This window comes from Ambystoma mexicanum, chromosome 3q, assembly GCF_040938575.1.
Source record: "Ambystoma mexicanum isolate Mex_15411 chromosome 3q, UKY_AmexF1_1, whole genome shotgun sequence".
Classification (NCBI taxonomy): domain Eukaryota; kingdom Metazoa; phylum Chordata; class Amphibia; order Caudata; family Ambystomatidae; genus Ambystoma; species Ambystoma mexicanum.
In genome coordinates this window covers 672,332,338-672,357,411 of record NC_090926.1, presented here as the reverse complement: position 1 = coordinate 672,357,411, position 25,074 = coordinate 672,332,338, and the positions used below count along the sequence as shown (strand labels likewise).

The window sequence follows — 25,074 nt, the reverse complement described above, 5'->3', positions numbered from 1 at the left end:
GCGCCAGCATTTGCACGACCCACAGGAATAAATAACCTGGGTCAGCCTAGATGAGGCTTAATCCGGTCTCACAGGTACACGTGTGTACTGACCCGTCCCCGTGCTCGGTCAATGGCTTTTTCCAATTTTCCCCTATCCCTATCATCAAATGCCTTTTGAAAGCTGTGAATATTGATGCCATGTATTGATAGATATAAAGTATTATTATGCACACACATTTTCAATTTTTTGACTTCAGCCATGCCTCTTCTTGCTCCCGGAGGTCCTCTTCTCTACCTTCACCCTGTACACATACATCTTCCATAGGCTGCGCACATGGAATTCTCTAGTGAATATGTGCCCGAATAATTGTTTTTGTACATCTCAGCCAAAGAGTAAACTCGGTGGATATATTAAACCTATTGAGATCTTTGAGCATCAGAGGTTATTGGCGTAAATCCTTGCAAATCAACTGGCAAACAATACAAATGTTTATGATTGCGTTTGATGCGTGTTGCAAGTAAATTGCAGGGCTACTATGGAGAAAAACTGACAATCTTGTCAAAATAAAGGGTGATGACTGAAAGGTTTTCAATCGATCATAACCGCGAGCATTGCCCTGGGCCACCCTACATAACTTGTTTGTCTGCTATGCTATTTCTAAAGGTGGGGGTACCATATGCAAATCGGGCTAGGACCCAACACAAGTGGGGCAATTCAACCGAAATTGCTAGGTCACATCCTTTATTGAGAGTAGGCTCAAATCCACATATGGGCCTACCCGTCCACTCATGCTGAAGGTATGATTTAATCAAATCATCAAGCATCGCCCTTCTATTTTGCTAAAATAACCCCCCACGTCTGCGTGGGAAAGAAATGCTGAGATGTGGGTTCAGCGTGGGAAGGGTATGCCAAGATGTGGGTCTCAAGTTTGCCATGTCTAGAGTCTACAACTTTCTGGCTATGCACAAGGAGGCTTAAAGATGTCTGGGGTTGCTTGTGGTCTTGTACAGAAGTGACTTCACCTATTAGTTTGGGAAGGACTGCCCCTTTTAGGGTGGGAACAAGCATGATTTGCATGTGGTCTTCCCCTTCTGTAATGGCTTGGCAGACCAAAATAAAATGATATTCTGTACTGTTGCCCCGAGCAAAGCTTGAAGTTATGATTCATTCAAAACCTTCCAGCCATACTCTTCTGTTTTGATAATCTGACCACAGTTCTAGCATCCTCCCTCTGAACCATACTTGTTATCCATTACAATCTCTTAACCACTTTTAAAGGATTCCCTCCGACCCCCATATGCACTTATACACCTATAGTCTCATCTCTATGAAAAAAGATTTCATAACAGATTTTGCTAATTGCTGCAACTTTTCCAATATACTAGCTTTTCCAAAATACTTGAGAAAAGTGATCCCCATTTATGTGTGCCTACCTAGAGACTGACCATATCGGGGAAGAACCAACCCATATTGCATAAAAAGGGGAAAAGGCTTTCTAGGTCCTTCTGGACCTCTTCACAATGTTTGCAATATATAGCTTTCAAGGATGACTCAAGTAGCAGAAGCCAGTCCGTTGTCTATCCAATTTTTTTCTTCCTTCTACAAATTAGAGGGCAACTGAACCTCATGGGAGCTCTCACATTGTACCCAACCTTTAGTGCAGAGTTCCGTCTGCTGTCCCTTTTAGGGGACCGCTAAGCATTTTGCTTTGGTCTCCTTTGGATTTAGGATATCCAACCTCTTTTTGTCATCAGAGGGCCTTATACCGAAGTATATGGTCTTGTAGTCCATAAGCCACCTAGCGCAGGGTCGTTGTTAAGCACCCCATTTTGACTCTGCAGGGATTACATAACTCTACATTGATTTTCTGATGTAGGCTGGTGCCAGCTGTAATTGAGTTTTGGCTTCACCAGGGTTTTAAGCTGATTTACTGTTTATTGTATTAGTAGCCCAGTGTTCCGTATTGGTAGTCATTGGTGTATGTTTTTGGGTCCTACTCTTGACGATTTTGTTTTTGGGTGATCTTTTTGGGGTAAACCAAACAGAGGGGCTAACATTTACTTTGTGCATCCACGCGCTCTCTTTGAGGTCTGCCTTGCACCCTCTATTTTGGATTGGACAGTGTTGGACCATTTTTTGGCTTCAGACAGGCGATTGCACAACCTATGTGGGCAAACTTGAGTACTTTCGCAAATTCGGGAGCTATTCTGATTGGTTGGCCCTAAAAATGTTGTTGGGTGTCCTAATGTGTGATTGGAGGGATAGCTTTTGGCCATCCTTAGTGCATTGATTTTTCTAAGGGAGACCCAGACCATGGCTCAGTACTGTCAGAATAATCCTGAAAAGTCTGCAAGTTTACTTACCTGCTGCAAGGATTTGGTGCCTCTTTTACTGCAAATTTCCTTTTTTTATACCGCCTTGGTCGTCCACGTGGAATAGGTAGCTGCCGTCACCCAGAATGGTATTGGAACACCAATGTCCCACCTTGTTTGTTTGGGCTACCCTGGGTCACCTTCACTGTCTTCTTCGTTGGATCTGTTCTGCCCAATAGCTGCCCTTCTTTGTCCTCTAAACCATTGAAATCTGATTGGCAGAGCTCATTCGCCGAGGTATCTGTGCATTGTTTTAACTTCTGGCTGGTGGGTCCCTCTCTTGGGAAGACTGAGGTTTATTCTTTGTGGCTGTCTGGTCCTCATTGGTCTGGGGTCCAAATCCTGTAAAATGCACCTCTAAAAAATAGCTTTACTCAATGGGTAATTGCAGATTTCCTAAACCGTCATTTTGGGAGCCACTACTGTGAGCTTGCCTCTGGACCCTGGGTTGGTGGGTAATTCGAGATGCTCACCCTATGCGTTGCCCTGCGGCCTGCGGTTGAAGAGATCTGCAGGTCCTGTTAGGAAGAGATGCAGCCAAGAAGGATTAAGACCAATACAAACTGAGTCTCAAACCTGGCATTGGAGCTCTTTGAGAGGTGCTACTCTAATGTCCCATAGGGTTGGCTGCTGTCTTCTCTTCACCAATTGTTACTTACCATCCTCTTCCCCTGTGCTTATTGACTTTGTAAGTTAATTCTTATGGGAAACCCTAGAACCTACAGCTACTTACCTGCCATTGGACCTTTTGGTCTACGGCTTTCAAAACCAAAAATTATTATTTGAGCTAGTACTTCATTTTTACATGTATCTTTAGTCTTGCCTAGCACTACTGATTATGTAGCACGCCCTTTTAAAAGAAAAGTATGACTGAAAAGTATTACTACTTTTTCTAGAAGTGAAATTAGCTGGTTCTAGAATCTGTGTTCTAACCTTTCGAATCCTCTGGCTTTGTGTTTTAGAGTCCTCCCGCCCCCTTTTACTCCCTCTGAATACTGAGATGTAGGATCAAATGTCCTAGAGGTTTAGGATTACTGTGACTGTGTTTAGTGTTGTAACATAGGATAGGATCATGTGAAATGTACAAATCTACTCTGTCCAGGGTCCCCTTTTCTTCCCCACCACAGCATGTATGTACAGTGTCTCTAACCAGATGATGAACTTAGATGATGGTGTAGGGGTGGGTTAGGACTGGCGATTACTGTTTTATAAATGCAGTGTTTTTGCTATGTGTATCATATAATAATTATTATAAGTCTGAGATTATATGTGTAATTTGATAGTAATTTGTATATTTTTCAGTATATCAGTGTGGGTGTTTTCTTTGGTGAACTCTGTGGAATACATATACTTCCCTACCAGCCCTCTTCCGTCCGTTGAGTTGCCATGACTGATCCGCTTCAGCTACCACTTTAGAGAGGCTGGGCTTTCCTTTTGGTGGGAATCACCGTTTCAGCTTTGGGTTATGTGGTTACACAGCCCTTGCCAGACGATTGTGCAAAAATCTCCTTAACACCCACCCTTTCCATAACTCTGGCCCTTTTTCTCACATTGTGTGCAATCTCTTTCCCTCCTCTTGCTGTCATTGTTTCTTCAAAAGGTCTCCGCTCATGCTGCCTGCACAGCCATTCCATTTTCCTGATTTTACTTTGGATTATTTCTGTCATAGAATGTCCATGCTGGTCACCTGCACTACGACTGGTCTGCCATACATCATGTGACTAAGACTTTGCCCTCAAATGCTGGACACACAAGACGGTCCTCAACTGAGGGAGAAGTTGGTAAAGGTGACACCAGTTTGGGTCTTGTTGGGCTGGGAATCTCCATCCATGTTGGTCTGAAGGCCATAGCTAACACCCCACTGTTTGTCTTTTCATCCCAACCTCCCTCATCCCAGTGCTTGATACTATCCTTGAACTGCCTTGCCGCGGTCAGGCCCACCATACCCACTGTTACCATAACCTCCTATTGATTCTTTTGACCACCATTTTGTATTTTTTTGTATTTGAGTATTTGTAATGCGCACCAAACGAAATTAACCGTATAACGGCACAGATGAAATCAGAAGAAGTGGTAGAAGTTAAAGATGGATCCAGACCGGGCCCCCAGAATACACAGGGCCGTCTACCTAAATAGGAAAGTTTTCCGTGCTCGGCGAAATTGAAGAAGTGAACTCATTGTCCTTAGCTCCAATGGCAGGGAGTTCCACAGCCTGGGACCAAAGACACCTCGAGACTTTCAGCCTGAGTGAGGAATGACCAGAAGGTGGCTGTCGTTGGAGCGTAGATGTCTCCTTGGATGATGTGACTGAATTAGCTCTCTCGTACAAAGGGGCAATGCCATTTACACATTTGAAAACAATGCAGGCTATCTTAAACTTAACACGGTCCTCAATTGAAAGCCAGTGTAATTCACAGCGAAATGAAGACACATGAGCAGTTTTTCTTAACTTGATTATTAATCTAACAGCTGCATTTTGTGCTTTCTGAAGCCGCTGAAGCTATTTGAAAGGAACACCAGACAATTGACTATTACAGTACTCTAGGTGGGCACTGGTTAGTGACCCCACCACGGATGCATGATCCTCTTTAGGTATGTAGGGGAGCACTTGACACAGCAAGATACAAATTTTAGACTTTTGCCCAAAAGTGTCAGAGTGTGCTGTTTCTTGGCTGCATTCAGCAAGTGGTTGGGTCCGAACAACACGAGTTTGGTTTTGGCAGCATTAAGCTGCAAATAAGTCTTTGACATCCAGTCTCTTCCTTCTTTGAAACATTGCCCTAAACTACTAAGAGCTTCGTCAAAGTTAGCAATTCATACCAAAATCTGGGTGTTGTCCGCATATGAGTGGAAATCCAACCCGTAGCGTTGCAATATTTCAAAAAGAGGCCACATGTATAAATCGAACAACAGTGGAGAAAGGGAGGATCCCTGTGGGACCCCACAGTTCAATTTAATGAGGTTTGAAAGGCAATCCCCCAGTCTCACACTGTTGACAGTTGGTCAAGAAAGACCTAAACCAGTTTAGTGCCGAATCAGAGACTCTTCCTACCTCGTGCAGTCTTTCTAGGAGAATATCCTGATTTACTGTGTCAAAGGCCGCAGACAAGTCCAACATTACCAAAAGTGTAAGTTCCCTTTGGTCTGCGGCCTTTAACAATTCATCCTGTACTACCAGGAGGGCAGTCTCAGTTCCATATTTTGGTCGGAATCCAGATTGGAACTTGTCCAATAGTAATTCCCGTTCAAAAAAATCCTGGAGCTGGTTGGTAACAACCTTTTTTGAGAATTTTGGCTGGCCATGGTAGTCCTACAATGGCACGATAATTTTGTAGAATCTCCACATACAGTGATGGCTTTTTCAGCAAAGGCAATACAATAGAGAGCTTTAAACTCTCTAGAACAATCCCACTTGACAAAGATTTATTAACAAAGGTGGTGATAAATAGGCTAAGGTCATGTGCCAATCTTGTTAGCTGCATAAACTGGCAGGGGAGAGAGAGTTTAAGAGTCCTAATAAGTTGAAAGATGTCTTCATCAGTAACTAGATGAAAGTCAAAAATAGATGGTGACATCTGATTTTGTAAATCACTTAGCTCAGTTACTGGTTGATTACTCGCATATACAGATGGATTTATGGGAGCTGCCTTCTCAATATCTGCCCTTATCCGCTCAATCTTATCTATAAAAAAAGAATTGACAAGATTTGCGTGTGCCAAGAAGTCAGGCACCGCATTTTTGCAGTTTGGATTACAAAACCTAAATATGATAGAAAACAGTACCCTTGGTTGATTACTGGCAGTTTGCAATTTTTTACCCAGAAAATCCGTCTTGGCCAAAAAGATTGCCAACTTATATTTCAGTAAAGCACTCTTAGCTTTCATGTGCCATCATACATGCTACTGACATTGCAGACCTTAACATCAACCTGGACTTAAGACAGCATTTTTATTAAGTCTTGGTTCAGCCCACATGATTGTATATTTCATATCCTTGCTCCATCAGGATACAGCTTCCAACATATAGAGTCGGTAAAGCTGGCAGTGTCCTTGCAGTAATTCACAATACAACCTGGCCCTAAACCTTGCAGAAAGCCACCACTCTCCTCTCTTTGGAATGGCTCACCTACCACTTTCTCTTCACCCCTGTGCAAACCACAGCTTTTCATCTTCTCTAGAGTCCCCCAGGTATGGCCTCAGGTTTCCTGGAGGATATCAATAACTTAACATCATCTGCATTGATCAACAACTCCTCTTTCCTGAAACTACTGATGGCAAATACACTAGAAAGCCCCTCTGGGCTTCATTGGCACGATGGACATCAAACAGTACATCACATTCTCCACCCGTTTCATCTGGTCATGTCCTCACTGAATGCCAAACCCTGTACAGTGAATGACTTACCCCACGGTCTGGTTGGATTATGCCACTAACCCACCCCCTGTTCCTTCAGGGACTTCCCACAAATACGCCCCAAAGTCTCTACTCCCTGATGGCTACCATATGCCCAAACATGAAATCTACTCCTGCCTTGCCCCTTTTAATCACTTTGATTGTTCTCTCAGATCTCCATGCAAATTAAAACACCAAGCATGAACCAACCAAACCACTTGCTCCATTGTACTCACAAGAGCTCATAGAACAGCAAGCACTCTATCCACTGAGCAGCAAACCTATGAACGAAAAGCAAATCCCACAACAATGTCACAATGCTAAGACTGCATAGCTTCAACAGCACCCCCTTGTGCAGTGCCCTCGTGTAAATGCCCAATTCCAGTCAGTGGAAAAATGCAACCATATAAACATTTGGTTTTATTAACAGTCTCAAAAATAAGGGCACACATCAACTAGGAAAGCGTGGCTTGGAGAGAAAGAGTTGAGTGTATGGGAAGTCTATGTGTGAGCGAAAGAAGGGTTTCTGATTAGAAGTTGGGGTGAATTGGGAGTTGCAGTCTGGAAGAGGGAGTTGCAGTGTGGGGGAGAGTTGCAGTAGCGTGGGGCAGGGAGTTGCAGCATGGAGGAAGTAGGAAGATCATACTGTGAATGCGAGGCTTAGAAGGAGCGAGAGACCTCGGCACAAAGTTAAACGATGGAGTAGAGATGGGTGGAGTAAAAGGAGGAGAGGAGAAAGGGGTAACTCGGCAAGAAAGAACAAAATCCGAGTCGAGGCAGTGTGTTAGTGAGGCGCAATCTCAGGCCCTTTTAGAATACTAACCACTGTATAGAGTAGGGACAGTTAGGAAGTCCCTGATGAGGTAAGATAGAAAGGCATGCATCTTCCCTTCTAGTACAATTTAGCTCTTAAACAGGACAGTAGCGATACCTAACTAGAGTTTACTAACTTGGGGTTAGGAACGCTTGGATAATGGAGGTGCTTTTCAAGTGGAGAGAAGAGGGATGACGTTGGAGCCCATTGATCCCTCTACAAACCCTTGAACCATCTCAGAACATTGTAGTCTTCTTTGAGCCATTGGTGATACCTGTCGGACAAAAGCTTGTTTGGATGGGGAAATTTGGAGCACTGAATTGGTCGGGTAAGTGCAGAGGATCCATCCTGTCACCAGTTATTTGTAACATGTACTTCAGCCTCTAGTATCGCTACTCGGGGCTGTCACGAGGGGGATTCTGGGGGGGGGGCAAACTGCCGCAGGCCTCGCGCTCAGTGGGACCTCGCGGCCGCCTGGATGACATTTCATCTTGGGAGCTGCGAGGTGTCATTAGGTTTGAAAAAAAAAAGAATTAAAAAAAAAAAAAGTTACACGAGCACACAGCATGATGGGGGTGGGGCAGGGAGGGCCATGACGCACAGGGGGATATAGTGGGCACTGGGCAGGTGACGCCGGAGGCACTGTACAATGTAACAGTTTGCCGGTGCCCCGTCCCAGCATCATTCCACGTGGTTTGCAAACCTCGCATTTTGCAGACGACGCAGGCGTTGGAGTCAGAGATGAAGTAGTTAAGTGAAATTGCTTCAGTGCCTGGACTCCAGCGCTTGCGCAGCACTTGTGTTGGATTTCGTTGTGGCCTGGTGCAGGGGTCCTTGGGTGATCACAGCAGCGCCTGCAGCGGCCTATAGGCTGCAGCAGCAGGTAAGGTGTCCGAATTTGGTGAATCCAGGGGTCAAGTCCTAAAAATTAAAGAGGGGGGGAGCGCTCATTAACAAACGCAATGGGATGTGTCGCCGTAAATTAACGTATGAAGCTGAAATATGCACATTTCATTAAATTGGCTTTGCATAACCACTCAAATTGCACAGGATGAATGGATTTGCCTTTCACCAAAACAACACACGCAACAAAAAAAAGAGGATATTTTCATCTAATAGTGTTTTTGAAAATGTTAAAAGGTGTGCACGTTTTAAACTCCAAAACCAACACAAATGTTTTCCCTGGAGTTTGCAGGACTGAAATGGGACATTTCACCTTTAGTTGTTTGTTATTTTTTGTCAGGTTATACAGTGCAGTAGTGAAGTGTCCGGCCTGCAAACCTGGGGAGGACTTTCAAAGAGGACATTCAATGTTTATCATTTTAGATGGGGGGGTTGGGAGGGGCGAGTCCACTCTCTTATGAAAGTCGGCGGACTCCGTCCACCCGCATGTACCCTCAACTTGAGCCCTGGGTGAATCAATGGCAACCCGTGTGTGTGGTCAGCACCATCAGCGTGTAAAATATAAGTCCCAGAATGCAACACAAAGATAGATGGGCATATTCGTTGTCCCAAACTTCCAGCTGATAGTTACATAGCACTCAACCTTACCAAGGTGGGTGAAAACACCAGATTTCTTTTTCTTGGACGGGGTGAGAGCGCAATGAAGTGAATGGGCATATAGAGGGCTTGGCTAGTGAGGCAGATGACTGTAAGGAGGGTGACACCCTGAAAAGGCATGCGAGTTGAGAGCTATGATAACGCTAATGCGGCCTTCTGTTTTTCAAATACATTGGGTTGGTATCTATTAGATTTTGCTCGCATTTAACATCTCTTTCAGTTTATCGACTGTAAGATCATTAGATTCACTTTTCTCATAAAATGTACAATTATGTGGATCCGCCACATGCACAGATGGTCCGATGCCAGCTGAAAACCACCACTCGGAGCCTAGAAGTCTCACTTTTAGGCATTCCTATAGTGGAAATGAAACAAATAGCATATCTAGATGCATCAAGATGCAATTGATGGACCCCTTCCAGCCTTCACTTCCCTGGGGTACATAGAAGTGTTATCACCTTGTTGCCTTTTGACACCAGTTCCTCCTCATCACCCACTTGCTGACAAAGTAGGATTTAAAGATTTTCAGTGGGCATTTAGTGTTTCAGCTCCCTGCTAGCTGGCTGTCTTGCCAGGCCTTTCAGCTCTTTCAGTTGAAAGTGGCTCCGGGGGACTCCAACAAATTCCCCCATGTTGCCAGTCAGCAGTCTTCTAACATGGCAATATCTTCCTTTCTATATTCCTTTCATTCTGGGCTTAAAATTAGCGCTTTCAAATGCTCGTTTTACAGCTGCGTTTGCTGGAGCCCTTTCAGCGGTCACTTCCCTGAGGTACACAGAATTATCTCCACATTGCCTTTTAACCTTGGTTCCCCCACATCAGCCAACTACTGACAAAGGGATTTTAAGATTTTCAGTGGGCATTTAGTGTTTCAGCTCCCTGCTGGCTGGCCGTCTTGTGATAATTGGTGGCTTTTAACTCCTGGCTGTTTTTCTTTGCCTCCATTATAATGTATGCACCCAACGGTGGCCTGAGACTGTTTTCCGCTCTAAGCAATGGGGGCCCCCAACCGTCATGTTGAAATGGGCCCCAACTCCTCTTCAGCCAGGCCTAGGTAAAGAAAACATAAGTGTTATCAGGTGGCTAGACTGGCCTACATTGAATATTGGCCAGTCTAGCCAGCAATAACACTCGTGGTGCACAGCTGGTCTGTATATACCTTCCGTGGCATGTTTTTTTGTTTCTTTTTACTGGCTGTGAGTCCTTATATGGTAATGCTGGCCCAGATGCCTTTCGGTTCGGCGCGCTTTACACATGCCAAATAAATAAATAAAATATATTGATGCAGCCTGCATTGACATGTATGGGAACAGCCAGCATAAACATGTTTTCATACTGGCACATGATGTGGGCAAAGGCAGCATTAAATGCAATGGATGGAAAATGCTCCTGTGCATGTTTCGTGACTTACATCTACTGGGTTTGTCCGTGGGCTACCATACAAAACCAATTGCAAACTATGGCTTTTCACCCTAATTTATAAACCATTTTAATTTGCTTCAAAACAATTTTGGAGGCAGGAAACCTTCTCAAGCACCCCTTGTTTGGGCTCCCTCACTGTGCTCTGTCAGTCCCACATATTTGGTGCACACATTTAAGCTTCTCCAGTTCAAAAATTACTTAGCTGCCACTGAACATCATCTACCTGTCACTGTGTATGATGTGTGTTTTAATGCACACAAAGGGGCATGGCGCTCCTCCCTAAAGCTGGCGTCACACACCACCCGCCGCCATGCCATCCTACATATATTTATGCATATGGCAAAACTGTTATTCTGGAGGGAACTTGTCTTCAGTACAGTAACATAACTTTGCTGTAGTTGATTTGCTGTCATAATAATGAACCATATTTGGGTTGCTCCACACAAACTCAATGGGAGATTTCTTGCATCTCCTGTTTGCGGCGGCAACGCTGGCCCAGTGCAAAAAATTATAAGCGGGCCTCACCAAACGTTGTGACAGCCCTGTCGCTCCTTATGGAGCCAGACATAATGGTACACACATACTGTGACAAAACACTGCTATTTTTATAGGTCGGTGCATTGAAGTTCTCTCGTGGCTAAAACGGTGCACTCATCTCTATCATGGATGATGAGCACATACACACATCTCAACCCCACCACCAAAACATATTGGTGCTCATCAGTAATCCAACAAAACAACCAATTTTTATCGCCAAGTAGCATGCACCTTGAAGGGTTTGTGCTGAAACTTCCATCAGCTGCTATCTCTCATTCTAACAGCACATTACCAAAAACCAACCAAAGGCCTGGTGTCAACAATTACTACTATGCATAAAAATGTTTTGCCATGACCTGCAGACTTCCGGGACTACTTTCCAGTCACTAGTGCCGTTGCATCTGGATGACGGAACATGCTCATGTCCAGTGTCCCTTCTTCAGCCTTCATACCAATCCAGACGGTCCAACATACTGCCGCTAGATTGATTACTGTCATCAGAAATTACTAGCACATCTCTCACTTTCAGGGAGCTACACCTGCTGCATATGCCTGCCTGACAATCCACTGAATGGCCTGCATCATATTCATGGCAGTCTCAACATAAGCACTGTGTTAACTTCCTGGAAAGCTTTCTGTTTCTGGGAGTCTTGGCAGTTCCAAAAATGTAAAAAAATGTTTAGACTTGTGACCAAAATAAGTTGGAAAGTCACCTATGGAGTCCACCTCTCCATCCCCCAATTCTGTAAACCTTTGGCACAATTTATAGCACTCTATTACTCTGTATGTAGATGTGTTTTTTAGGAAAAACATACCACCACATATAAGACTTCTGAGCAGCCTTGTCACTGGTTTAAATTCAATTCCTAGACTAATGCCATCAAAACCCCAATTATCGTCCTGCGTCCACCGGGCAGGCTGTGCCTCTTGTGTTTGTCTGAATGTAGTGTTGGTGGACTGCCCATCATTCCCTCTAATTTTTCAAAAGATCTGTAAATCGATATACTAAATCTGGCTGAGTATCTTAACTAACGGCAGAACCTATGTGATAGGCAGACTGTCCCCAGAGCTGCTCCTGCTTATGGCCCAAAAACCTTAGTACAGTATTCAAAGTCCTTTACAAGAGTAGCCTCTATGAGCAACATCTACATAATTACACACTGAAATCAACAATATTTTTAAAACCAAAACCTCGAAGTGTGAATCACATGAAAACCTCCTATCCCATCTCCTCCATTTCATGGATTATAGCAATAAACTACTGCAACACAGTTTCCCCAGGATCTAAGCCGGCAAATTACAGCCTTTCCAAATCTTTGCTGTAAGGCTCTGCTGAAGTCTCCACTGCACCAGCGACTTTGCCCCAAGCATCACATCCTTTTACTAGTTCCAGGTAATGGCCATTCTCGCTTCAAAACGTCTTGTATAGACAACCCACCACTACTTAAAATCCAGTTCGGGCCTTTGTCTTGTTCCTCTGAATTTCATACAACTCTGGAAAATCATTCCTTACCCAGACAAGAGTGATCTGGATCACGCTTCAACAAGATATTCAACACGCTTCTTCAGTGCTCCAACTCTAAACCTAACCCGCCCATCAAACCCCTATAGTAGATTTCTAGCTAAGCATGACATCAAATGGATCCTCCTCTCCAGAATGTCCCTTGCGTGATCACATCTTGGTGACCTTTCCTTGCCATATTGAGTTACAAATTCAACTTTACGTTGTTATTGATATCTGGAAGAGGCAATTTTTCCATGATTTTAGGGATACTTTGAAAATATTTCTGAGCATTTTTCAATGATTACAAATGCAATATGATTTGGGAAAAATGTATTGTGTTTTAACCCTGATGTCTAGATTTTTATTCAAAAATCTTTCAGGATCCGGGTTTAATATACTGAAGAATCTGCCGTTTATGAATGTGATGATCACCCCACTTGCCTCATCATTGCTTGTTGTTCCCTCTCTGTTTTTACTTAAGATTTCCTTTCCCTAAGCCTTTGTCTTTTGTCTAGTTTATCCTCTTATTGTGACCAACCTTTTGTCTTCTCTTTTTTTTTTGTCTTCCCAATATGCGTCCAGCCTAATTTTTTCCCTTTTGGACTCTTTCCAGGTTTAGTCTTTTCCAATGGGGAGCACTGGCAGCAGCAGCGCAAGTTTTCGCTCACCACGTTGCGGACCTTCGGAATGGGGAAGCGCAGCATCGAAGAACGGGTGACTGAGGAGGCCAGGTTTCTCGTGGAGTTCTTCAAAAGCAAAAAAGGTTCCTACCAATTGCATACATCTGTCAGTTTGTTAGACCATTTCTTCCAACTAATCAACCATCTTCTTAAATTAATCATATATCCAATAAAGTAACATGTTCTATTGGTTTAACTGAAATAAGTCAACATGATATTAATCAGATTTAAACATGTGCAACAAACACACAAAAGAGAAAACCTCAAAGTACTCATCTTCCCTACCTCACTCACACAGGACACATTAATACATCATGCCTTCCCCCTTCGTACATTACAAGTGCTGTTTCCATGCACTGTAAATAAAGTCTGTGATAGCATGTGTACCACATATGGATTTCAGGACTGGTATATAGGACCTTCTTTGCCCATAAAACCGATCCTTCCAGAAAAAGGTTGAAGGCACATAGCTTTTTCAAACACTCCCGTGTTATATGTGAATCTACACTTCTCTGCAGATGCACAAGCCCAAAATCGATCAGGGACTTGCAAAGGAAACTGGCCAAAACATATACGTGTGCAGTGCAATCGTGCTCCTTCTGGCATGATTTCTCAAATAAGGTTTTAAACAGCTACACTCTTCACACTTAAATTATAACCAATAGAACCATGCCCCAGGCTGCCTTAACAACACTATTCCATTTTGAGAGCCCTGAACCACTGCATGGTCAGAATTGACAAATGCTTCGTTTTGGAGCTGGGAGGAATGGAAGACCCTACTCTGTCACCACCTGGGGAGAGACAACCTGTTGCACAAGTAAAATGTCCCCTCTACCACATAACATTGCCCCTTTATCACTTGAGAAGACCTCTGATGGCTTCCTGGTACATACATCTTTCCATATTTCCACACATTTTATAACTTTGTGCTATTTAAAAAAAAAAAAAAATGTTTTTGCCAAATTCATTCCAACGTCAAACATCCTGCTTTTCTCTACCCTCCTCCTTTTTGGTGGCACATATTCTATCGGTGTCTGTCCCCCTCCATGTGCTTTGTGCACCATTCCTCTTCTAGGTTGCTATAAGGCGCATACTGCATGGTGGATGCATGACTCCACACGAGCAGCCTAGATGCTTATTGTACTTCATACATTCAGGGCAATTCTCCCAACAAAGCAGATGAGGGAGTAATGGGTCAGCTTGTGCAGGGCTCTTTGCCACTTGGGCTGCTCGGATGACTTGTTCCTAAGTGGGACAGTCCACAAAAAGGATCTCGGCTATAGTGCTGCCTGGGACTAATGTTTTTGTGTATTGTTAGCTTCAACGAATGTTTGGCTAAAGGTTTTTTAAATAACTTTCAAAAAAATATAGAATATGTGTACTTGCTTAAAATATGCCCGTCGGGAATTAGAAATATGTTTTTACTCGCTAAAAACTATTTTATTTACAGCTTTTCAAAATGGGGGTAACCTTCTTTCACCTAAAATTCCTATCTGTAAGCATTGGTGGATCACGCCAATGCTGTTAAGTGGGAAGCAGAAACCAAGATTTATTATTATTTTTTTAAACTCTTTATTTCTCATTTTCAAAAAGTTACAATAAACAACAGAATTAACATCCTAGGTCATTGAATTGAAAAATACATAACAGTGGAAAACAAAATAAAACACAATTCCAAACCATAACTCTGTATTCCAACATATGAAATTTAGGACTAACCTAAAACAAAGCCAGATGTATCAAACAAATGACAACAAACAAGTAAGACCACACGAAACAACCACTTAGACAACACAAAACCCCTCCCCATATATTAATGTAATAGACCAATGCACTCCACTCCAGAACCTAATCTAGCACCATCCATAAAGGTCAATAAAGCTCCCCCACATTTCCTCATAAAGGGTTCCTTGTTTTGTTTACAATACATCGTTTTCTCAAGTCTGGATACAATTCTAACATCTAAAATCCAGTCCTCCACCATCGGCTTCTTCCGTGTCTTCCAGACCCTCAACACCTGTTTAGCCAGCTCCACAAAAAGAGTTGATGTGGTTCTTTTTGCACCCTAGTTTTTCGAATTCGGATTAAAATATTTGTTTACATAAAGTAATTTCCATTTGAAATCTGGGGAGCTCTCAAGTGGGTGAACCTATGCTTGCACTTTAAAACCAGTGTCATTTTTTGTAATCCTCCTCGGGAGCCTCACTCAAAGCTGCTTGAATACAATACAAAACTAAGATATTTATTGGGGCATTTGCCTACAAAATGCATTAAAAAAATGAAACCTCACTGTGCTGTATATGTGGTGCAAAATAGCATAGCAATTCACAAGTGAGAATATAAAAGGACTAATATGAATGAAACAAACATACATAATATCTACTGTTTTTCAAGGCAAACAAACATTCTAAACTGTTCTACATACAGAGCCAAAAAACATGACGAAACCAACAATTTATGTGAATGTTGTAATTCATGCAAATTTAAATTCTGTATTTTTACACTTAAATTCAATGTCATATCTACTGTTGGAGCCACTTTCTGTAGCACTGCTCTGATGCTACCACTATTCCTAACATGATAAGATATGATTTGGCATTTATAATGCGCCTATAAACAAGTGTTTCAAGGTGCGACGTGGCAAGGGAGGGGTAACAGAGGGAAGACGGACAACAATCCTACTAGGCCAAGTGTCATTCAGATCACGCAAGTGCAGGGGAAGGGGAAAAGTGCAGGTGGGAGGGGGGTGGGGACAGTACAGTACATGGGATAGTAGAATAAATAAAACATAGGAAGTATGGCCAGCTGGTGGCAAGTGCAAGGGTAAATGCAGACATCAGGTGTCAAGTGCTGGTGGGGGACTGCAGGGATACATAAAACAGTCCCCAAGTGCAGGGGTTGCCAGGGAGTCATCCCCTGCACTTGGGGAGGATGGGGTGGAGGGGGTGGACCTTGGCCCGAGAACATGTCTATGAAAATGTGTAGGTGGAAGCACTGGTCAGGTCCTTAGTGTAAGGAGTTTACCGTTTTTTGTAGGAGTATTTTTACTCCCCGTTTCTTTGCCGTTAGAATTTGCTAGTTTTTAGGGAGTATGTGTCTCATGCACTGCTGCTCTGTAGGGCTCACTAGATCCTAACTAGTTAGTCTTATGACATATGTAGAAACTACCACTCGATAGCCCCTCATTTGAAAAACGGTCTCCTTTTCGGCACAACCATTTCTGACATGCGCAAGACTTTGTAAGTGTGGTGGAACCCCCGAGGTCAACATAGGGGACTTCCTACTTCTGCCAACATTGCTCCTAAGCATCTGATCGCCCCTCACCCCCGCGACCCTCTTACTATCATATAGTGTAACCCCACCCACTCGGATCACATGTAATGCTAGAGAGTTGACAAGAGCAACATGAATGTGCCATTATGTGTCAGCCCCCTGGGGCTGAACCTCCCACAACTCCGACTTTCCCTCTTCCTCCTCCTCCTCACCTGACAAATAGTCCAGAACTGAAGAAATCTGCGGTCGGCGGGCTCGATAATCCTGCTTCTTATTCTTCTCTTTTTTTTTTCCTGAGTAAGAGTGTCTCTCCCGGAAGGAAGCCACAGTGCTATGCTGTTAACTAGCACCGCCTGTGGCCCCTCTCCCGAAAGGGACGAGAAGGGGAAAAAGCCCGCAGGGCACAAAAAACCCCAACTGTAGGTAAGCAGTAGCTGATGTCCGTCCTGGAGGATGTAGAGCTGAATGCGGACTCCAAGGATGCCGTGGACAGGGCCAGGAGCCAGCGGAGTGTTGACACCAGGTAAGGGAACCAACCAAAAGCTCCGGAGAGCACGGGAACAGAGCGAGGGAAAGAGGCGGGGTAGAGACCGCAGAGAGAGAGAAAGTATTTCGTAGCGGTGCCTAGAGGAGGCAGTACCCAGAGAGAAAGCACAGGAAAAGAGATAAACTAGCGTTGTAGCAACCGAGAGAGAGCAGCCGCAGGGAGGCTGACCGAAGCGGGTTGCAACACACAGTGAACAGGGAGGGCGTGGCTAATAAGCCTCCCTGTCCGCTGTTGCCGCAACGCTAGACCGCTGCCGTCAACGTCGGAGAAACGTGACGGTCAATTCAATGGCGGCCTGCAAGCCGCAATCTGGACCACAGGGTCCACGGAAGGCGGCGGCGCGTGACAGTATTCCCCCCCCAATACTCCACCCCCCCGGTTTGCCAGGGTGCGCCCTATGGAACCTCCTGAGCAAAACCGGGGCTTTGAGATGTGAAATGGGTTCCCAGGAATCCTCAGCTCTAGAATACCCTTCCCAATGCACCAGATATTCCAGGCGACCCCGCCTATAGCGAGAATCACAGATTTGGGACACCTCGTAGTCTACATCAACCTGTGGCGGAGCCCGTAATGGAAGGGATCTAACAGACGAGCCCTGACCAGCTTCATGAAGGAGGGAGGAGTGAAAAACAGGGTGCACTCGATGTAGGCAAGGGGGCAATTTCAAACGGAAGGCAACAGGGTTGATCTTGGCCACAATTGGATAAGGACCAATGAAGCGGGGGGAAAGTTTAGACGGTCGGGTCCACCGGGGTAGAAACTTGGTAGCAAGCCATACCCTGGTGCCCACCTTCCACTCTGGCACCCCCAATCGGTGACGATCAGCTTGAGTCTTGTAAGCTATTAGGCTTTCCAGCAGACTGCGTCTGGCTGTCCTGTGGGCCTCCCGTATTATGGACAACGTGTCCTCCACTGCAGGGAGATTGCAAGTAAGAGAGACACTGGGAAATATGGAGCGGGGATGAGTCCCATAAGTACAAAAAAATGGAGTGAGACCAGAGGCAGAGTGCCGAGAATTGTTATATGCAAATTCCGCCGTCGGAAGGAGCGACACCCAATTGTCTTGTTCCTGATTGACGTAGCAACGTAAGTACTGTTCGAGAGTGCCGTTCAATCGCTCTGTCTGCCCATTGGTCTGTGGGTGGAAACCCGAGGAGAGTGCCCTTTCGATGCCCAACTGCTGACACAACGCTGACCAGAACTTAGAGATGTATTGGCTGCCTCTGTCAGAAGTGATCTTATCAGGGAGGCCGTGGAGACGAAATATATCCCTAAGAAACACACTAGCCATCTCAGCCGCAGTGGGCAATCCCGGAAGAGGAGAGAAATGTGCCAGTTTGGACATGGAATCGATGGTCACCATGATGCAGGTACAGGCTTGAGAAACCGGCAAGTCCACTATGAAATCAGTGGAGATATGGCTCCACGGACGCAGGGGTACTGAACCCTGTTCGAGTAAACCCAAAGGTTTGGTGGTACGATATTTACTGCTATTACAGATGTTGCAGGATTGTATAAATTTCTTGACCTCAGCTTGAATCCCTGGCCAATAGAAATATCTCTTAATCAGTTGCACCGTGTTGGATTGTCCTCTATGGCCGGCCGTCTTGTGATCATGGCACCACTTCACAACCTGATGTTGGAGGGCGGATCAGGGTATGAAGAGTCGATGATTGTGAAACAACAGTCCGTCTTTTTCCGTGAATCTTTCCTTTACTTCACTGTGTTCAGACAGAACGGTAGCTTCTTTAACTTGCTGGAGGAAACTGGCCGCCTGGATGAACACCCGATTCCTGTGAAAGAGTCTTTCTGGTGGCTGAAGTCTGGAACCTTCCGACACCTCCTTCCGGGATAATGCGTCTGCTAGTAGATTCTGGGAACCAGGGATATAGGTAATCCGAAAATCATACTGGGCAAAGAAATGTGCCCATCGGGCCTGGCGAGAATTGACACAATCCATGTTCTGGAGCGCCTGCAGATTTTTGTGGTCGGTGCGGATGGTGAATGGACAACTACCTCCTTGTAGTAGATGCCTCCATTCTTCACATGCCAGTTTCATGGCCAGAAGCTCTCGCTCGATCACAGAGTAGTTCTGTTGACTCGGGGGTCCTTTGAAAATATCAAGATATCATCCAAATAGACCATAACAGACACAAACATGAGATCTGAGAATATCCGGTCCATGAACCTCTGAAAAACTGCAGGTGCGTTGACCAGCCCAAACGGCATCACATGGTACTCCAATAATCCAAATGGAGTACGGAAAGCCGTTTTCCACTCGTCACCAGCATGGATCCGTAAGAGATGGTAAGCACTGCGAAGGTCCAATTTGGTGAAGATCTTGGCTCCTTGGACTGCCTCCAAAATGTCTGTGATGAGGGGCATGGGATAGCGATCCCTGATGGTAACTTTATTTAATCCTCGATAGTCAATACATGGTCGAAGATCTAGGGAATCTTTTTTCGGAATAAAGAACAATGGGGCTCCCGCTGGGGATTTTGACGGGCGGATAAGTCCGTTTTGCAAATTATCATCCAGGTAGGATCTGAGAGCCTTCTTTTCAGATTGAGATAATGAGAACATTCGACCAAAGGGGACTAAAGCATTGGGGAGAAGATCAATTGAACAGTCCTCCGGCCTGTGTGGAGGTAATTCAAGGACGTTCCTTTCTGCAAATACCGTCTCATAGGATGAGAGGTCCAATGGAAGGGAGTGTACACCAATCGTGCTTACTGGCAGGGCAGTATGTGCCGTGGCCTCCATAAAAAGTAGGTCTTTTAAACATGCCTTTTGACAAAACCCTGAATCAAAACTGATACTGTTAGTAGACCAGTTGATTTAGGGGTTATGTTTGCGTAACCATGTGATCCCTAAGATGAGAGGAAAATGTGCAGCGCGAATAATGTCAAACTGAATTGATTCAGAATGCTGTTGAATGGGCATCTGTAAGTATTCGGTGGTCTGCGTGATGGGTCCAGAGCTAAGTGGACTACCGTCCACTCCTTCCACCTTCTGGTCTTCTTTCCGGTTGATTCTGCGTAGGCCAACCTTGTCTGCCCAAATGGTATCTACAAAATTGCCGGCTGCCCCGCAGTCCAATAGGGCCAAGGCATCAATCTTCTGTTGATCAATCATTAGTAGTACTTTGAGCACCATGAGTCGTGAATCCTCCAACTGATTAGCGGGACCCACGGATAAGGACACATAGGGACTGGCAAAATTCCCTCGGATTCCCGTCCCTCCTAGGACCGAGGGTTCTCGTTTCCCGACTTTCGGGATGGAATCTCTGTGCAGTTCTTTATCTGATGTTGGTCAGAACCACAATATGCACATAACTTCAAATCTCTCCGTCTCTTCCTTTCTTCCAAGGACAATGAAGGACGAGTAGTACCGATCTGCATCGGTTCATCTGGGCATGGAGGAGCTGTGGTGGAGGAAGGAGGAAAACTTGTAGAGAAAGTCGGGTTACGATTCTTCCGTCTTTTCAGTCTTCGCTCATGAAGCCTATGCTCGATCTGGACGGCTGCTGCCAACAATTCGGGGAAAGAGGCTGGTCGAGGAGATCTGGCTAATTCGTCCTTAATGTCTTCTCGTAGACCCCTTCGGAATATGACCAACTGAGCTTGCTCTTGCCATCCAGCTTCAATGGCCAGTCGATTGAAGATGGAAATGTAAGTGAGTACGTCTGTCTGGCCTTGGCGCACATCTAACAGATCCTCACCTGCTGAAAGGTTAGTTTGGGCCTCTCAAAGTTCTGTTTCAGCCTTGCAATAAAGGCCTCATAATCTTGCAGTACCGGATCGGCCCCCACCACTAACGGGGTGGCCCAGGCTAAGGCATTTCTGGCCATATTGGAAATCATGAAGCCCACCCGGGCATGACCGGTGGGAAAAGTGTTGGGCCGAAATGCAAAATGGATGCTGCAAGCCTCCAAAAATTCTTTTAATTTCTTGGGTGTGCCGTCGTACTTCCCTGAAGGTAAAGCCATGGGTGGCAAATCTACCGATCTGGGTTCCCGGGCAGTTATTAGTTGTTTCAGCACATTGTTTTCAGTCCTCAAAGTCTGTACCTCTACAGAAAGGTTCTGTACCTCTGCTGAGAGGCTTTGTACCGCGGTCACCACCTCTTGCAATTGTTCAGTGGTAGCCATCATGGGATCTTGGCGTTGCAAACTGTCAGCCCCCTGGGGCTGAACCTCCCACATCTCCGACTTTCCCTTTTCCTCCTCCTCCTCACCTGACAGTCCAGAACTGAAGAAATCTGCGGTCGGCGGGCTCGATAATCCTGCTTCTGCTTCTTCTTCTTCTCTTTTTTTTCTGGGTAAGAGTCTCTCTCCCGGAAGGAAGCCACAGTGCTATGCTGTTAACTAGCACCGCCTGTGGCCCCTCTCTCGAAAGGGACGAGAAGGGGGAAAAAGCCCGCAGGGCACAAAAAACCCCAACTGTAGGTAAGAAGTAGCTGATGTCCGTTCTGGAGGATGTAGAGCGGAATGCGGACTCCAAGGATGCCGTGGACAGGGCCAGGAGCCAGCGGAGTGTTGACACCAGGTAAGGGAACCAACCAAAAGCTCCGGAGAGCAAACGGGGAAAGAGGTTGGAAACCAAGCGCGGAAGTACGGGAACAGAGCGAGGGAAAGAGGCGGGGTAGAGACCCCAGAGAGAGAGAAAGTATTTTGTAGCGGTGCCTCGAGGAGGCAGTACCCAGAGAGAAAGCACAGGAACAGAGATGAACTAGCGTTGTAGCAACCGAGAGAGAGCAGCCGCAGGGAGGCTGACCGAAGCGGGTTGCAACGCACAGTAAACAGGGAGGGCGTGGCTAATAAGCCTCCCTCTCCGCTGTTGCCGCAACGCTAGACCGCTGCCGTCAACGTTGGAGAAACGTGACGGTCAATTCAATGGCGGCCTGCAAGCCGCAATCTGGACCACTGGGTCCACGGAAGGCGGCAGCGCGTGACATTATGTTGGATGTTATTTAAATGTTAGCACACACCAGGCAAACATTTAGTGCTAAAAAAAAGGATGCTACACGTAATCTTTAATTGTTTTTATTTTGTATAATTATTCATCTTGTAGTTGATACATATACTCCAAAAAGGTTCAGGTTTTTAAGGCAGTGGAGCGAGCATAGAACTGGAACGAGTCTGGTGCAATGTGTCACAATCCAAGCACTAGACAACTTGTCAGGCCCCATCCCTGTGGACCTTGCTCCGAGACCGCATGTGGTGGGCAAGCCTTGCGTTGGGCCTGGCTGTTTGTTGATAGTCGCTGCTGGCACCTGCGGTGAGGCAGTATGCAGTACTGGCATTCTGTGGCAACCGTGCTCCACTCTCCTGGCGTCGCAATCTATCCTGCAATACGCAGCACAGGACAAGCACATGGCAAAGCGTCCCATGAACAAGGATTAATTCTCACTGCAACCCAATAAAGTCGCCAGTCCGGTTCGGCTTGGCACGTCTCAACACTCTGGTCGTGCTTGTTCCCTATTGATTTGCCTTGTCTCTGTCTTCTGTTCTATGGAGTTCCTGCCCCTTGTTGTCTGACTACTTCTGCTTTTCCATCCTTTCACTTCCAGGTAATTCCTCTTCCTTCCTTACTCCTGCCTGCATTCTTCTCCTTGTTCTCCTGGACTGGGTCATCCGTTTTCTTTCCTCGCTCTGCAGGTCTTGCTTTGGTTGCCTGCCAACATACCTATCTACCTTTTTGTTATGTCAGCCTGAGTATGTATATGGAGAATTCGTCCCTTCTCCCCAGAGCGGAGCCACCCCTTTGAGGCTGGGGAGGTGAGCCGACTATGCAATACCCTCCCTAGCAGTCTGGGCAAGTGGGCCCTATATTACACAAAGATCATTCTTTACATTATATTGGCTACAGGCAATGCTGAACTCGGCTTTAATGCCATGGTCGAGAAGGACACTGTTCTGTTTATTCCTGTGAGGTGTATAAGAGAGGAAACTCCTAGAGAGCAAAGGGAACCACTACACAGAGGTGAGCCCCTGCATCTTTGCCATCCTGGAGGGATGGAGCCAGTGGCAGTGACGAGGGCAAGCGAGCAGTGAGCCGAACGCCTGAGGGTTGGCGTTCTACCTAACCGAGGAACCGAGGTCGGAGAGGGGAAGGCCTACGTCTCATGTTGGCATGACCATGAACGAGCTGTGATGGGCCAGTAGGCTGGTAACGGATGCTAAAACTGATCGAATGAGGTAGCCCGAGCTCCGCACATATCGGACTGTAGCTACATAGGCAGGTAGCCATGGGGAAAGCTGATGAGGTTACTTACAGGAGCCTGAGAAACTCGATGCAGAGCATACCACGAATGTTGTGAGTAGAGGCTGAGGAATCTTTCAAGGTTACAGGAGCCTGAGAAACCGGAGTGTGCAACTACCCTAGGAATGGGGGATTGAGAAAGAGACCAGAACACTTTGAATTAAGGCTGCGAAAGCAACAGAAGGTACATAACTCTGATAGGAAAGGGTGTACAGCTGCCCTATCTGAAACATCTTGGGTAAAAGAAAATAACCTGTATGAGGATCACAAGAACATTTAAACCCAAGAACAAATCAAATAAATTAGACCAGGCAGATGCCCAGTTGAGGTTATTGTACAACGCCTCCCATTTCCCTTTTAGTTAGATGTGTTTTCTAAAGTGTTAGGGCCAGTTGGAGGGATCTGATACAGACTGAACAACTTTATTTTGTTCTTTAAAGCGCACCCTTAGCTTTTGCTTTGCTATGTAGGGAAATTCCCTGATAGCAGTCTACTTTGATTCTTTTATTTTAATAAAACTTCTTGAGAATTACCTCTAATTGTCAAGTCCTTCTTCTGTCAGAAGCTGGATATAGGCCAGTTCATATAAATTGGGGACCCCTCCTCTTCACAAAGACCATTGGAAAAAGCCAAAGCCCCCAGGGCGTATGTCTTTTCCCACCACCAGGAACTTCTATCAGACTTGCAAGTAAATCTGGATTAGGTTGGCGATATGGCCCACATGTTGCTGCTGGGGTAATAGATTCTCATTTTAGGGGAAGGTTAAGGTTACTCTTTAGTTAAGGAAGGGAAGGCCATATCTCTGTGAATCCTTGAGAAAGCCAGTAACCCAGAAAACAGAAACACTAGTCAAAACCAAGAGGGAATCATTGGGCTTTGGAGAAGTTGTCTCAATAGAGAGCAACCTGAGAGGGGAGACATGGGGGAAATGGCCCTGTTAGCGGATCTTGCTATTGCTCAAAGGAACGACCACGACCTTTGCAAGGGTAACCTTGGAGCAGCAGGGTCGTAGCCAAGCTGGTTCCTTCTTCGTTATGAGGAAGAGCCTGCTGCACTGAGTAGACATGGGAAAAGATGGACATCACTGACTAGTGGTTCCTCAAAGTCATTGAATGGTAGTGTTGGAGCTTGCCTACTCCCATTTGACAGCTGCCATCAGGGAATAGGGAAGATTCAAAACAAAGTGGTGCCTCTGTTCTACTGGCCTGCTGCGTTTGCTAATGTGAAGAATGATGTCGCTGCATGCGAAATCTGGCAGAAGACAGCAAGCCACTCCAGTTTACCCGGCTCCGTTACAACCAATTCTCATTATTGACATCCCCTTCTCTAGAATAGCCATGGATATAGAACTATCAAAACTGGAGAGCAAATATATATTAGTGATCGTTGACTACGCCACCCGATATCCTGAGGCCTTTACTCTCCAGAACAACACGAGTCAACAGATCCTGAAACATCTCCATTCTTTTCTATTAAGTGTAAGGTTCCCCAAAGAAATCCTTACCGACCAGGCTACAACTTTTTTATGTCAAAGATCATGAAAGAAGAGATGCTAAAAATCAAAACCCTTTGAACCTATGTTTATCATCCCCAAATGGATGGACTTGTGGAGAGGTTTAATCAAACCCTGCAAAGGATTCTCCACAATTTGGTAGACACAGATGGCATAAACTATGTTGTTTTGATTCCATGGGCACCATTTGTGGTCTGGAAAACCCCTCAGGCGTCT

The 25,074-nt window shown here is 45.4% G+C and overlaps 1 protein-coding gene across 2 annotated transcripts in view; it reads left to right on the top strand.

Moving 5' to 3' along the window:
• LOC138582867 (cytochrome P450 2B19-like) overlaps positions 1–25,074 on the top strand; it is a 296,134-nt gene that overhangs the window by 96,930 nt on the left and 174,130 nt on the right. For both annotated transcript variants that reach the window (XM_069654557.1, XM_069654559.1), the window contains exon 3: positions 13,196–13,345. In XM_069654557.1, coding sequence (XP_069510658.1) covers positions 13,196–13,345 — 150 coding nt within the window. The remainder of the gene's footprint in view (positions 1–13,195; positions 13,346–25,074) is intronic.